Source organism: Dryobates pubescens, chromosome 2, assembly GCF_014839835.1.
Source record: "Dryobates pubescens isolate bDryPub1 chromosome 2, bDryPub1.pri, whole genome shotgun sequence".
Classification (NCBI taxonomy): Eukaryota; Metazoa; Chordata; class Aves; order Piciformes; family Picidae; genus Dryobates; species Dryobates pubescens.
In genome coordinates this window covers 26,701,845-26,716,103 of record NC_071613.1, presented here as the reverse complement: position 1 = coordinate 26,716,103, position 14,259 = coordinate 26,701,845, and the positions used below count along the sequence as shown (strand labels likewise).

Below are 14,259 nucleotides of genomic sequence, written 5' to 3'. Positions count from 1 at the left end.
TTACCAAAGAGGGAAACAGCAGCCCATTTTCCTATTGGTTTGCTCTGTAGCAGCATGCTCTTCTCATCAGTTTTTCACTTTTTTCACTTTGCACTGCATCTGCGTCGACTCTGAAAAATGCAGAGAATTACACTGTTGGCCTATCTTGCCTTGCGGAAAAATCAACAAAAGCAGTTTAAATAGTCTAGAAAGAGATTGTTCAAAGTGAAGTATTGCAGCTACCACACTGCAGCTACCACAGTGCCAGTCAGAGCTAGTATTCTTTATTCACAGGGAAAAATGGAGAAAGGAAGAGTCTCAACGTGTCACGGATGTGGGGTATGTACCATAGACACTTCTGCCTAGTCCAGCATTTGTCTGTTTTTGATGTGTCTGCTTAAAGACAGATCTGCTTTCACTATTAGAAAAAGATGTTCCCAGTATAATTGCATTGCTTTGTGGCTATTTGTGCTGTAGCAGAACTTCATCACATTTATTTTCTACATTCCGGTAACTGGGACTTTTGCAAGTCGTGTTCATGGGTACAGACTGAAGTCTTAGAAACCTTGTTTTCCTACTAACGTGCAATTAATTTTGCTTGCCCACGGCCCGAAGGACAAATTACTTCCTCCGCCGCAGCGAACCCAAATGAGAAACTCACCCTCCCGTCCGCTGGGGGGGCCGCAACCTCAGCCTGCCTCAATCTCGCAGCTCCGGTGCAGAGCGGAAGCGAGCTCCAGCTCCTCCTCGCGGTGCCGGGGAGACCGGCGGCGGGCGCGGCATGGCGTCCCGGCGGGCGGACTCTGGCGGGGTGAGGGCGCACCGGGACCGGGGTGTACGCGGGGCGGTTCTGCAGGTCCGTCTCGGGCGGGGAGCGGGCGACAAAATGCTGGTGGCCGAAGCAGTGGGGCTGCAGCCTGGCACGCTAGGTTGTAAGCACCAGCCGAAGCTTTGTACGTCTTGAGCACTGCTGCTGAAGGGTTGTACCGAGGCTGTCAGCAACAGCAGTTGCTGCTGAGGAAACGGAGCTGAAGCACGACGCGGAACCAGGGCATTTTGAGACCGCGGTTCCTGCATCCCGGCTCCCGGGGTGGCCGCCCTGCCGCTGCCCGCGGGAGGTGGGATGTAGACAGCCGTAGAGCAGCACGGTTTTGCTCATTTGTTGCTGGGGGGGCAAGCATCTTCATATTTTCGTCCATATATAGCTATCTCTGGAAAGAAAAATAGCAAAGCTTTAAATCTGTGAAGTGTAAACAGTTGAGTTGTGTGTAACTGCCTTCATGATACCACCTCTCAGATCGCGTGGTGTCAGATTAGCTCACTGCATGCTGGCAGTGCGGTTTTGTACCACTGTCAACCCAGTTTCAGCGGCACTGTAGCTACATTAGCACTCAGCAGCTCTTTTGTCAGGAGCGAAATATCTCTGGAAACCTATGCTCGAACTCCTCCTATGGCGCTTGGAGTTCCTTCAGACTCGGCGAAACTGTACACTAATAAAGTTGGTATTTGTTGGTGACAGATAGGACAGATCGCGTATTCACCACCACCTGCTTGCATGTGATTTACTTTGTTGTAAGGAGTAAACAGTACAGAAAAATTACTTCACTTTTCAGGTGTTTTGTAGAAGACAGAGAGTACTACAAAACAGGGATACTACTGCGCAGGCAGTCAATGCTGTATACAAAGTTAGGGGGTTAAAATTTTAACAAAACTACTGTCTATATTTAATAATGACTGCCACAAGATTGTAGGAAGCAATAAATTAATGAGCTCTGCCCTTGATCAGTACTTTTTGCTCCTTTACAGAGCATGTGTATAGTGCGACCAGTCCTGACCAGCTTGCCGGATGCAAGCCGGTCGGGGGGGATGTTGTGCCCCACCTGTGTGAATAGCGCTTGCTGTCAGTCTTCAGCATGGCCAGAATCCAAGTGAGAGTTCCTGAAAACCATTCTTTGTGCAAAGTGTTTAATTTGTTTTAGGTAAAGGAACCCAAGTCAAATTTGCTGACTGCAGTCTGTATCAGCGTTTGGAGTTTCGGGGTTTTCAGTGCGGGGAAACAAACTGCTGCTCTTTCAAATGGGAGTAGTAGTGGGCCCTAACCCCGGGGGCAGGAAGGTTCACATCCAGCTAATCCTGGCTGTTAGAAGCTTATTTTTAGTTCAGAATTAGCTGAGGTTCAGCGTGAGCAGCGTGAAGGAGTATAGAGTGTTTCACAGTGCCTCTTTCAGGGAACTGCTTCAAATGATATGGGAAAAAAACAAGTGGTAAGTTTGTGGATCATTCACTCTTGCCAGTCTTATGGCCATTCTCATTTCTATTATCGACTGAATTTTTGGGCTGTGAAGAATTGTTATTTGTGTATAGTCTTGCAATATAATTATATAATAGAAAATCTGAAAGTAAACTGCATTCCTTTTTCTAGATGAGAGAAATTACAAGGGCTCAATTTCAGATTGTTAACAGAAGATCTTTAGATTTTAATTGTGTTTGACCTGCTGGTAAATATTTTCAAAATTATATGAAAATGAACTATCACATTTAAGAGTATTTTGCATAAATAAGCTTATTTCCTTTTATTGCTTTTACTATTTGTCTGAATTTACATCTTGATTAATAGAAAATATTCAGCTCACAGTGTATTCTGTGCAAGAATACTGAATGCGTCATTTTTGTTTTTAAACAGAATGGCTAATCGGCTTTCCAATGAAAGCAGTACCTTACATGAAAAGTGAAAATTACTCAAGTAAAGTTGAAACACAGGTTATGCTTCACACAGCTGTTAGGTATATGTCCCTAATGAGTCCTGTCAGAGCTATGGTAAAATCATATTATTCCTGTATCTTTTACATATTACTTTCAGATAACCTCTCCATCAGGAGTCCCTAGCTATTTAAGAGGCATACGAGCAAAACAGACTTAGTGTATTCTGACCTTATGTGGAAACACCTGTTTTCTGAGAAGTGGTTTCACAGTGACAGAAGTTGACTTTTTGTCTCTCTCTTTTAGTGCCCACCTCGTGCCCTCCCTCCAGTGCCAAGGTAAAAATCAGTTCTTTATATGGAATCGATCATTGTTCTGTACAGCAGTGTTACAAGTAATGAAATTAGTAAGTTGAATAAACATCTAAGTAGTTAAGGGCTTCAATATAATTGACTTTCTTGCTAGCCTGCTGTCCTAGAATGCCTTACAAGCATTTTAAGGTATTACAGAGGCCCAGAAATTTTACTGTGTTACCTCAGTTTTAATACTCTGATGAGAGAGAAACTCTTTAAAAAAGTCTTAAATAGCTACTTTAGTTTTATTAACATTTACTTTAGATTGGTGTCCTTCTTTCCAATCTCTTCTTTCTTTTGTTTCATATTCTTTAGTTTGATTCACAAATCTTTCAGAACAATAATTTCTGAAATTAGACCAGATATTCTTGAATACAAATGTAGATATCTAATACTTTGACATAGTGTGGGGAGAAATATAGTTTGTGGGGGGTTTTGTGTGGAAGGAAAGATAGGTTTTATGGCATGATACTTCAGAATTCCTTCAAAGTATACCTAATAGCAAATGTGATGTTCCCAACTTAAAACATGTAAAGATGGTGTCCCTTTAGTAACCTCTGTGCTCAAATGTTTCGTAACTTTTGTTGGCTTGTTACATATAACGCAGGAAGACAAGTTTTAATAGCCAGGTGATTAAAGCTTTTAATCTGATCCACAGATAGGCAATTAAGAAACTCTGCATAGTCATGACCAGTGTTGAGCCTTGGGGATTGCTTCCCTTCCTGCTGTTTACAACTGTTCATAAAGAGAACTAGGAGCGGGGATAAGGAAATGAATCACAAAAGCAGCAGTGTGAATGTCACCGTTGTGAATTCTAATTGATTGAAAATCAACTTTTTTTATCATCTTTGTTCCTTTTACACTGCTCTTCAACACCTTTTCTCCTTAAATGTGAAGTGGAAACCAAGGTGAGTTATTCTGGCATTCCTGAGAATCATAAATACTGGTAGCTCCTTTTGGCATCACTTCATCTCTCTTTAAAGATAAAGCCTTGTAACTTTCCTAAATGTAGGCTGATTATTTGAATTGTATGGATACCTGTGCTGCCATTGCTATAGCTGTCTGTTATTCTTTGTTCTCTTTACTCTTTGCTATTTCTGAATCAAGGTAATTGAAATGTTGTCACTCTGCTCTAAACAAGAAGTTTATTCTTCAGAACACTATTCAGAATTTCAATTTTTTGCTTAACATAAGTGCATGTACCTATTTAGCCTCTCTTGCACTTAACAACAGATTTCTTATCCTGTTTTCTTGCCATTTTCTGTACTCCTGCTTATGTGAAATGGTGAATTGTCAAGTTAATTATAAAAGGTGAAGGATGTTTTCACTTCTAAAAGGGAATCCCTTTCTTAACTAGCAATAGAAAACAGCTGTTGGAAAAAAAAAAAGTGGACGTTTCTTCATATCATGCACCTATACTTCTTTTTTATGTTGTACAGATGAAATTCCACTCAGTCGTCCCAAAAAAAGGAAACCCAAAGGAAAGACTCCATTAGGTAATGTCTGGCCAAGAATAAAAACTGTTTATAATCCTGAGTGAAAGCTGTGCTGTAGCTGAGCTCCTGACAGACAGATGTATTCTATTCTTCAGTAGTGTTCTCAGATGATTTTTTATAATATATTATGTATTGAATGGCTGCAGTCTTTTTCCCCAAAGTGGTGGTGTCATTTTATAACAAGCCTGTAATGCTAGCTGGGGCTGGGGTCAGAGTGGCTGGAGAGCTGCCAAACAGAGAGGGACCTGGGCGTGCTGATTGACAGCCACCTAAACATGAGCCAGCAGTGTACCCAGGTGGCCAAGAAGGCCAATGGCGTCCTGGGATGCATCAAGAATAGTGTGGTCAGTAGGAGCAGGGAAGTCATTCTGTCCCTGTACTCAGCACTGGTTAGGCCACACCTTGAGTACTGTGTCCAGTTCTGGGCCCCTCATTTTAAGAAGGACATTGAGACACTTGAACGTGTCCAGAGAAGGGCAACAAGGCTGGTGAGAGGCATCAAGCACAAGCCCTATGAGGAGATGCTGAGGGAGCTGGGATTGTTTAGCCTGGAGAAGAGGAGGCTCAGGGGAGACCTTACTGCTGTCTACAACTACCTGAAGGGTGGTTGTAGCCAGAAGGGGGTTGGTCTCTTCTCCCAGGCAACCAGCACCAGAACAAGGGGACACAGTCTCAAGCTGTGCCAGGGGAAGTTTAGGCTCGAGGTGAGGAGAAAGTTCTTCACTGAGAGAGTCATTAGCCATTGGAATGGGCTGCCCAGGGAGGTGGTGGAGTCCCCTTCCCTGGAGGTGTTCAAGAGGGGACAGGACGTGGCACTTGGTGCCATGGTTCAGTCATGAGGTCTCTGGTGACAGGTTGGACTTGATGATCTTTGAGGTCTCTTCCAAACTTGGTGATTCTGATTCTGTGAAATGGCTTGTTCCATCCTCTTGTGTTTTCTCCCTAGGTTCATTCCCTGTATTGCTAATATTGCATGACTCGATACTGAACTGAAAGAGTTCCTTTATTCCTGCTATTTTTAACTGTCTAAAATTTGTTGACACTTCACTGAATAGTCATTTCCAGCTGTAAGCTGCTTGTTATATAAGTTCTTGAATTTTTGAATTAACAAAGGTCTCTTCTCCCAGGCAAGCAGTACCAGAACAAGAGGACACAGTCTCAGGCTGCACCAGGGGAGGTTCAGGCTGGATGTTAGAAAAAAGTTCTATACAGAAAGAGTGATTGCCCATTGGAATGGGCTGCCTGGGGAGGTGGTGGAGTCGCCATCACTGGAGGTTTTTAGGAGAAGACTTGACGGGGTGCTTGGTGCCGTGGGTTAGTTGTTTGGGCGGTGTTGGATTGGTTGATGGGTTGGACGCGATGATCTTGAAGGTCTCTTCCAACCTGGTTTATTCTATGTATTCTATGTATTCTATTCTAAAGATAAAACTTATTTAACAAATCTAATTTTTGCCTGTAGAATGACAAAATACAGAGGTATTGTTCTTTTCTGTGGTAGATTTCTTTCAATCAGTCCTCTGTAGTTTGCCCAAATGGAATTGTGCTACTTCTTGGATATTTAAATTTCCTTCTGGGCATATAACTGCCAGGGGGAAAGGAGAGTTGTCAGCTATCACCTTTGCATATTCTTACTTAAAATGTTTCCTAACTCTTATACTTCCTAGCCAATACATTTTCATCTCAGCTGTAAGATGGGCAAATACAGATACTCTGCACAGTGCAGCAAAAGGCATTTTTTTCTTTCCCATTTCTCAGCAGCTCTGAATTAAGGTTGCTGGATCTTTTAATCTGTTTTTTAGATGGCATCGTCCAAGCAGCAGTTCGTAGGCAGTCTGAAAGCAGTGAGCCTCTAACTCCTGAACCTCATGATGTCCCTCAGAGGAAACGCAAGAAAAAGAAAGTACCTACTGGTATGTGAAATGATTGTAGATTGGAAAGAGCACCAAATAAAACTTGGTAACACAGAAATACAATTGGCCAATTTGTATTTTGTTTTAAGACTTTTCATATGCTTCTGTACTTCAAACAGTTGAAAGTAATCGCTGAGTAAGACTACTGGTACTTCAGTTTCAGTTACTGATGGCAGATTCCATAAGGTACAAACATCCACGCAGATAATGGCAATACAGCAATAGATCCTTAGTCTTACTCAAAGCTCAGATCATCATCAGGTTTTGCCAGTGTGTTTATATAATAACCACTTATGTAAGTGAATGTATTTCCATTTTTATGAAAGCTGTAAAAATTTAATATGGTTTATTTTAAATCTTCAGATTCTGAGACCTCTTTTACCCAGCAAAATGTTGCATCCTTATTTCAGAATGGGAATGGCATGGATGTCCCTGAAGCTGAAGAAACAGTGATCCGCAAACAGAAAAAAAGAACAAAGTGAGACAAAAATAAAAATTTGGAATAACTGATAATGAATGTGACTGAGTAGTATTTTACATTGTCACACTACAAAAATGTAAAACCTTGAAGCCCACACAACCATTCAGCTTGTACAATAAATACTATGCATGCAGTTCTTACCAGGGTTAAGATCTAACCTTACTCCCTTGTTTGTTTTATGCATAGCTGGATGAATTATAGTTTTGAGCCTATTTCAAGTCGCATGTAACTGCTTTCTTTCATTCTTACTATCTTTTTATTGGGAGTTCCGTTTCACGTAAAACTTTCTTATCCTTTTTATTTGGCTTTCTCCCAGAACTATGCCTTTAAAGCATTTTAGTTGCCTTTCTACCAAAAGCATCCACTTTCTTGCCTCATATTTAGTTTGTGCTGTTGGGCTTCTTTTCTAAATAGTTTTATCTCTTGATAGATATTTCTTCCTACATTAGTGAAACAGGAAAGAATTTAAATAGGGAGAAAAAAAAAATCAAAATCAAGGACTAGCCTAATAGATTTAGTTAACTAACTCCATGAGAACTTTAATACTTATAAATGGGGTTAATATTACACACTTCAGTAGCCTGGTTCTTATGAGTCAAGTTAGACATGTAAAATATTCGTAAGTGTCTTAGAATTATAGGATCATTAAGACTCGAAAAGACCTCTCAGATCACCATGTCCAACCTCCTACCCAGCATCTCCGTGACCACTAGACCATGCCCCAAAGTGCCACATAGTCAACTCCCCGCATTTCAAATTCCCCTCCTGAACCCGCACAGATGAGAAGAAAGCTACAAGCAGAGTCTTCAGGTTTTCCATTTTATTTCCTATTCTTTCTCTGGCTCATTGTATGTTTTGTGCTGACAGGAAATCTCGGCCAGCTGAAACACACTGTTCCAATGAGCTGGAAGTGGAGGAGGAAGACATTCTTGAAGATGAGCAGAGAAAGAGCCTAGATCAGCACCCTGTGTTTGCTGCTCCCACTGGAATTAGCCAGCCTGTCAGCAAAGTGTTTGTTGAAAAAAATCGTGAGTACATCTTGTGATTTATCTCACAATTAAAGGAAACATTATTGTATTTAAAATTCAAATATTGCAGTATTGAGAAGGACTTTTAAAAAAAGTTTTCTAGAACAAAAAATTGTTGGGGAAAAATAAAACATTAACAGTGAATGTTAGTGTTACTGTGCTGGCCTGTTTGGTTGAATTTTTTAATTCTGTGGCATGGGTGAAATAGGCTGTTTCTTAGTACCCAGCCGAGCTTATTTGACCTGGTATCATTATAGGTTATCACACTATCCTGAGAAGAGGCTATCATTCACTATATTATAGAAAGTCTTTCAAGTGGAAGTTTTTTGGGCTGTCTGGGTTTTTTGGATTGTTTGGTAATTTTGCGAAGTGCTTTGCACATTCTTAAATCCATAGCCTCACCCACCAGGATGTACCACACTGAGAAGAGGCATCCTGGCATGAAAGTAAGCTGGCAAAGGGTAGGAAGTGGGGAGAAGAATGGAACTTCTGGTGTTCACAGCTTTTTAACATTACTAAGTATTAATGCAGAAATGCTGATGGAAGGTAACAGTAGTCTCTTAACATCCTCATCATTTCAGGGCGTTTTCAGGCAGCTGACCGTGCAGAATTGATTAAAACCACTGAAAATATCAATGTACTTATGGATGTGAAGGCTTCATGGACAACCAGAGATGTTGCACTCTCAGTGCACCGAAGTTTCAGGTGAAAGATAAATGTTTTGATGTAAATAAGCAGATAACAGGGTTTTGTGGGGTGGGTTTTTTTTTCCCTTCTCCCTGAAAATTAGCACCTTTAGTAATAAATGGTGGTTTGGGATGTAGCAGGTGTACATTTTCTCAGATATTTAGCTTTTGATATTTGTTGTCAAGAATATCTTTTTCTAGTCTAGACACCACAAGTGAAATGCAGCTTACAAAGAGGGTAACGAAGGAAGTCGTATTACAAAGATTCAGACAAAATCTGAATCAAGAAATTAATCTGGTAACAAAAATATTAGAGACCTACAGAAAAAACATGTTAAAAAGCAAGATTTGCCCATCAGCTGTATGACCAGAATAAAAAAAAAAGTTCAGATAATTCTGAAAGAAAATGGTTGGTGAAAAAGGAGTGAAATTGGACTGGGGCATACTGTTGTACACGACAGAAAAAAAGATACTATTTTCTTCATACGGGATCATGATGTGGTAAGAATGGGAAGATGTCAGACATTTTCTTCTCTGTGTATTTTATCTGGAAGCCTGCATTTCCTTCTCAGCTTTTTCTTAGCAAGGAAGATAATAAGAAAAATTACAAGAGGACACGTTTAAAGAGCTTTATGTTAAGTGTAAAGGGCAGAGGTCTTGGGAAGCCACAGGTAGTGCCTGAAATTATTTGATTTCTGTAGCAGTAATGAAGTAGTGATAGGATCAGTTTAAGTGCCCAGCCTATCAAGGGAGGAATCAGAAATTCTGTTGCTTAAAATTTTTAAAACTAGATCAGAAAAAACAGTATGGGAAAGGCTAGAGCAGCAAGGTTGAACAGATGGATTCATATGCCTTTTCTGTCTGTAGTTTGTCACAAATTCAAGATGTGAAACTTTGATTTTTTTTCTTTCTTTTTCCTTCCAGGGTGATAGGACTCTTTACCCATGGCTTCCTTGCTGGATATGCCGTATGGAACATTATTATTATCTACATCTTGGCAGGAAATCAGTTTTCCACTGTTTCTAACCTGCTCGAGCAGTATAAGACACTGGCATACCCAGCTCAAAGTTTGTTCTATTTGTTGCTGTCTATCAGTACAGTATCAGCCTTTGACAGGTAAAATATGTTTGCATTTCAAAGGTGTATGTAAATTGTGTGCAACATGTTCCATTCTTGTTACTATGGCACATTTTCATCTGCTCTTGATGATTTAATGTGATACGCTTCATGATTTTACACATGTCTGGCTCTACAGATAAAATGTGTATTTGGGCATTCAGACCTTTATTACTCATTTCTGTCCAATGCCTGTGTCTTTACTTCAATGTTGGTGGTGTTGGTGTGATCATGAGGTGAACCAGATGGAAGAGCTGAATTTTTTTTTTCTTCTTCTTCTTTTTTTTTTTTTTCCTTGTGAGGGAAAGGAGTGGAAAACTACTAATGTTTCTGTCAGGTTACTTTTTGTGTGAATCTATTCCCCAGGCAGTTTTGCAGCACAGATGTGTAAACAGTTCTCCTGTCTTAGCTTAGGTGTCTGCATTACATATTAAGAGTGGAATGAACAGAAAGAGGACCCAAAAAAGAACAGAGTAGATGCTATAGACATTTCTCTTACTTACAGATAGTGCTGTGGAAAAAATGGTGACTTCTTTTTCATAGAGTGGTGGCAAGGAGGAGGCCTGAGTTACTCTTCATCGCTCCTGTACTGATGTAAGCTATGTGAGCAGTTAAAATAGTGTAACTCAGTTGGTGGTATGGACACTGAAATGTATGGTAAGGATTAGAAAGGGGAAAGATCACTTCATATTCTTCTTGCCAGAAAGGATCGTGGTGTGAAAGCTGCAAATCTCATGGAACAACCTCTTTAGTTTTGGACTTTCTTGGATTTGACATAATAAGGACCATTGCCATGTGTGTAGGATATAGTTGTGTGTTAAGGTACCGTAACAGAAGCAGAAGAACGTATCTTGCAAAAAAGAGAAAGAACAACAGAATATTGTTAGAGGAACAGTACAGTTGTTTTACTGGGCTGTGTTTTGTTACCAGGATTGATTTGGCAAAAGCATCAATTGCACTGAGGGGCTTTCTGACCCTAGACCCAGCAGCTGTAGCCTCTTTCTGTAAGTATTTTTAAGTGGATAAGAAGTTGTCTAGACAAGTCAGTAAATGAAAAAAAATTTCCATATTTTTTTGTGAAATCTTCCTCCCTGGTTATTTTCTGATTCAGAAGAAGTGACTTGCTTGGCAGCTGAAAACAGCATTCAAAAGCTATGAACACTTTGCTACATATTTTTTTAAGCATTTGCAATAATAGCATTAGTGGGCCTGTTAGTTTCCCACTTCTCAATACAAAACACTGACAAAACGAAAAACATGATCACAAGAGGCCATCTTTGATGTAGCTGACCATTTGCAAAAGGGCAGAAATGAGATTTTGATGAGTCAGGGAATCTTGAAGAAGAGAGAATGAATTAAAAGACTATATAATTTGAGTCAGTGGATTGAAAGGAAAGAAAATGTAGTGATTGTGTCATGATGAAACAGTATTTGGGGAGTTTATATCTGACACTACTAATTCCATTTCTTCCAGTGTACTTTGCCGCCCTTATCTTATCCTTAAGCCAGCAGATGACATGTGACAGAATTAATCTCTACACACCACCTTCGGAAAATGGCAGCATCTGGTAGGAAACTTAAGAAATCACTTCTGTGAATTATAACATAGCTCACTTAGGAACCTTAGTCAAACTAGTGGATTAAAAAGGTTATACAGCATACATAAGGTATTAATGAATAATTTTAATACTAAACCTGCCTCTGTCTGAGCTTGTCCTGAATCATTGATAATTTCACAGAAAAAAGGCAACTCAGAGATTGGTTCAGTCATGTTGGTCAAAAATCCATTATACCTCAAACAAGAGCCTGATGGAATGATGCTGAAAATGTAACCTGTCAGAAACCTCAAGAGTGTCTTTTGCCAGAGAAATGGGACCCCGCTGAGGTCACCTTTTTGTGTTTAAGGGCAGGATATTCTGTAGCAGGTCAACACTGGTTTTGAAGGAAACAGTCTTATCTGTCCAAGAAATGAATGTCATGGTGTTACGAAAAAGATGTCTGCCACGGGATGCAAGGGCTTAACAGATACAGCTGGCATTAAATACAAAGCATTGTTTCATGCTAGAAAATTCCATACAAAACTTACTTTCTGAAGTTTGGACTTAAACTCTTGTAGCATGAGTTTTTAAAATAGACCAGAAGTAGTAGAACAAAAGCATTTACATGAAAACTTGGTTTGGCTTATTAAAGCCCTATATCATCCACTTCACGGTATCTGTACAGAAGTCCTTGCATTGGCTTCCAGACAGACTTCACTGAGTTGCTGTTCAATTGCCTTGCTGCCACATGAGGAAGTACTTTCAAGATAAGACTGACAACATCGTGCAGTGTCTTTCACTACAATAAAATTTAACCATGCATTTTGATTGTTGTTTTCTGTTTCTTGGCTAAGAAAAGAATCTGCTGTTGAAAGCTACAAATGGATATTCTGTATGAGATAATAGGGTTTCCCTGTTGAGTCACTGTCTTTGGTAGTTGTGCGCTTTACTGGGCCTTTGCAACATCACGATTGTATGAGTAGTTCTGTTTGTTTTCACATCTGTCTTAGCAAGCTTGTTGTCAAGATACTCTGCTGAAATTATTATTGTAACCTGTATGTGCTAGCAAACCCCTAACTGATAGGTTGATGTGCTTTTCCCAGGACGGCAGGTACAGAGGAAGAAATTGTTAAGCCGTGGATTGTGGTGAATCTGGTAGTGTCTATTCTAGTTGGGACAAGTTGGATCTTCTTGTCTTACCGACCAGACCTAGACCACAGTGAAGGTAAGAAACATCAATAGGCAAAATGTTGTTTGTCCAGACTGCATGCTCTGCACTTGGTGTTACAGATTAGTGCTCAGGAAAGAAAAAATCTCCTAAAAAGTTACCAAAGCAGGTACTTCTTAGGATGTTAGTGTATTTGGCTTTATGAAGAAAAAACCACAGTAATTTAATAAAGAAAGAAAAGCCTTGTTTGTCCTGGCCAAAGTAGCATGAATTTTGAAACATAAGTGTATCTCTTCTTCATTGAAAAAACAAATTAACAGTATTTTGAATATTTGTATTTATTCTGCTTATGTATTAGAAATTGTCCTTTTGTAAATGCTGAATACATTTCAAGTTCAGCTACCTCATCAGTTGCTTAGCATGCCTAGCTGAGTTTCTCTGCAAGGAGCTCTTCACTGCTCACCTCAGGCTATCTCCCATGCCTGAGCTGCTGAGGTGATGGCAAGTGGTCAACAATGGTGTGAGCAATATAGTTCACAATTCTTTATATTCCAGGTTCTAGTGTTGCTAACTTAAGCAGTGATACATAGGGCAGATACATCCATAAATTGGTGACACTCTAAACAGAAATCTTTCTTCTTGAGTCTGACACTCTCAAAACTTCAATAACCTCAGTCTTCATTAGAATTCCGTTTTAGTGTCCAGGTCAAATGCAGAATGATACTGCATATGATCAGCTGCCAACACTGTCACTAATTTTTGGGAGCCTGCAATAGTTTTCTAAAGACAGGGGGTGGCCCATTGTATTGCTGAACTGTTATGATTTGAAAGAAAAGCAGGAGGCTTGGGGGAATGCTAGAGCACTTATTGGGAATATTGAAATTGTATTCAGGTGAATTTTTTACAAGAAAATACCATTCTTGTATTTCTCCTTTAGAACTGATGTTTCATGCTGAAATTGAGGAATATCCCCAAGGAGATATCATACCCAGAGTCCAGCCATAGTGTGGAACAAGCATCTGCAAATACAGCTGTGATTGATGTCTCAACATATATTTCAGTCTTGTATTATAACTTTCATAAAGAAAATAACAAACTTATTTTTATATTGTATATATTTGATTTTGATCTTTTTATGTGTGCAACAAATCTGAATGTGATTGAAAAGTTTTATACTTTTTATTTTACAGAGTAAGATTATCTCTAGTATATAAAGTTGAGGTGATTTTATAAATATTACTACCTATATAAGCCAAAGAAACTAGGTGGACGCAGAAGATCAGGTATTTGGTGCTTTTTTGAATACTGTACAATCTTCAACAATCTGCTTTTGTCACTAATGCTGATAGCTGGTTAAATATTCTTGATAGATTTAAACAAACCTTAGGAGGAAAGTAATGTAAGGAAGATGATAACAAAACAGTTAGGAAACATAAAACCCACAAAGTCAGTAAGGATAAAATAATTTGGGGTTAGTTGCCATAAAAGTTATTTGCCTGAATAAACAATTGAGTTATAAGGGATTTTGTATTAAAAGGGGACAATTCGTTTTTCTTCATTTTCATTTAGTTCTCTTGACATGTATCTTGATAAAAAGTTCTTGTAAGCTGATGTAGATACAAGAAACAGAAGTTTTAATGTTGCAAGAGTTTGCTTAGGTAACAAATATCTAAACAGAGGGTGGTTTTTGGGTTGCTAATGGGATATATGTGCATCTTGTAATTTCTTGACATTCAAGATACGTAACTGTTACAAAGCCATTCACAGGAATTGCATTCCAAGTTCTCCTTATCTCCTGAGGCAA

At 39.5% G+C, this 14,259-nt stretch overlaps 1 protein-coding gene across 1 annotated transcript; it reads left to right on the top strand.

The window, feature by feature from the left end:
• Nucleotides 1-1,429: 1,429 nt before the first annotated feature.
• Nucleotides 1,430-14,040, top strand: TMEM237 (transmembrane protein 237). The gene is made up of 13 exons (XM_054173018.1): nucleotides 1,430-1,477; nucleotides 2,986-3,017; nucleotides 3,930-3,940; nucleotides 4,472-4,528; nucleotides 6,328-6,438; nucleotides 6,802-6,916; nucleotides 7,787-7,947; nucleotides 8,529-8,652; nucleotides 9,558-9,749; nucleotides 10,680-10,753; nucleotides 11,224-11,317; nucleotides 12,391-12,512; nucleotides 13,393-14,040. Exons 1-13 carry the CDS (start codon nucleotides 1,430-1,432, stop codon nucleotides 13,458-13,460), a joined length of 1,209 nt encoding a protein of 402 aa, XP_054028993.1. The 3' UTR covers nucleotides 13,461-14,040.
• Nucleotides 14,041-14,259: the final 219 nt, after the last annotated feature.

Excerpts from the sequence above, each read along its gene's own strand:
- TMEM237 (XM_054173018.1), top strand. The coding sequence starts at position 1,430 with ATGGCGCTTGGAGTTCCTTCAGACTCGGCGAAACTGTACACTAATAAA. Across the intron at positions 4,529-6,327 it reads CAAAGGAAAGACTCCATTAG|ATGGCATCGTCCAAGCAGCA; the intron begins GTAATGTCTGGC and ends TCTGTTTTTTAG. Across the intron at positions 6,917-7,786 it reads AAACAGAAAAAAAGAACAAA|GAAATCTCGGCCAGCTGAAA; the intron begins GTGAGACAAAAA and ends TTGTGCTGACAG.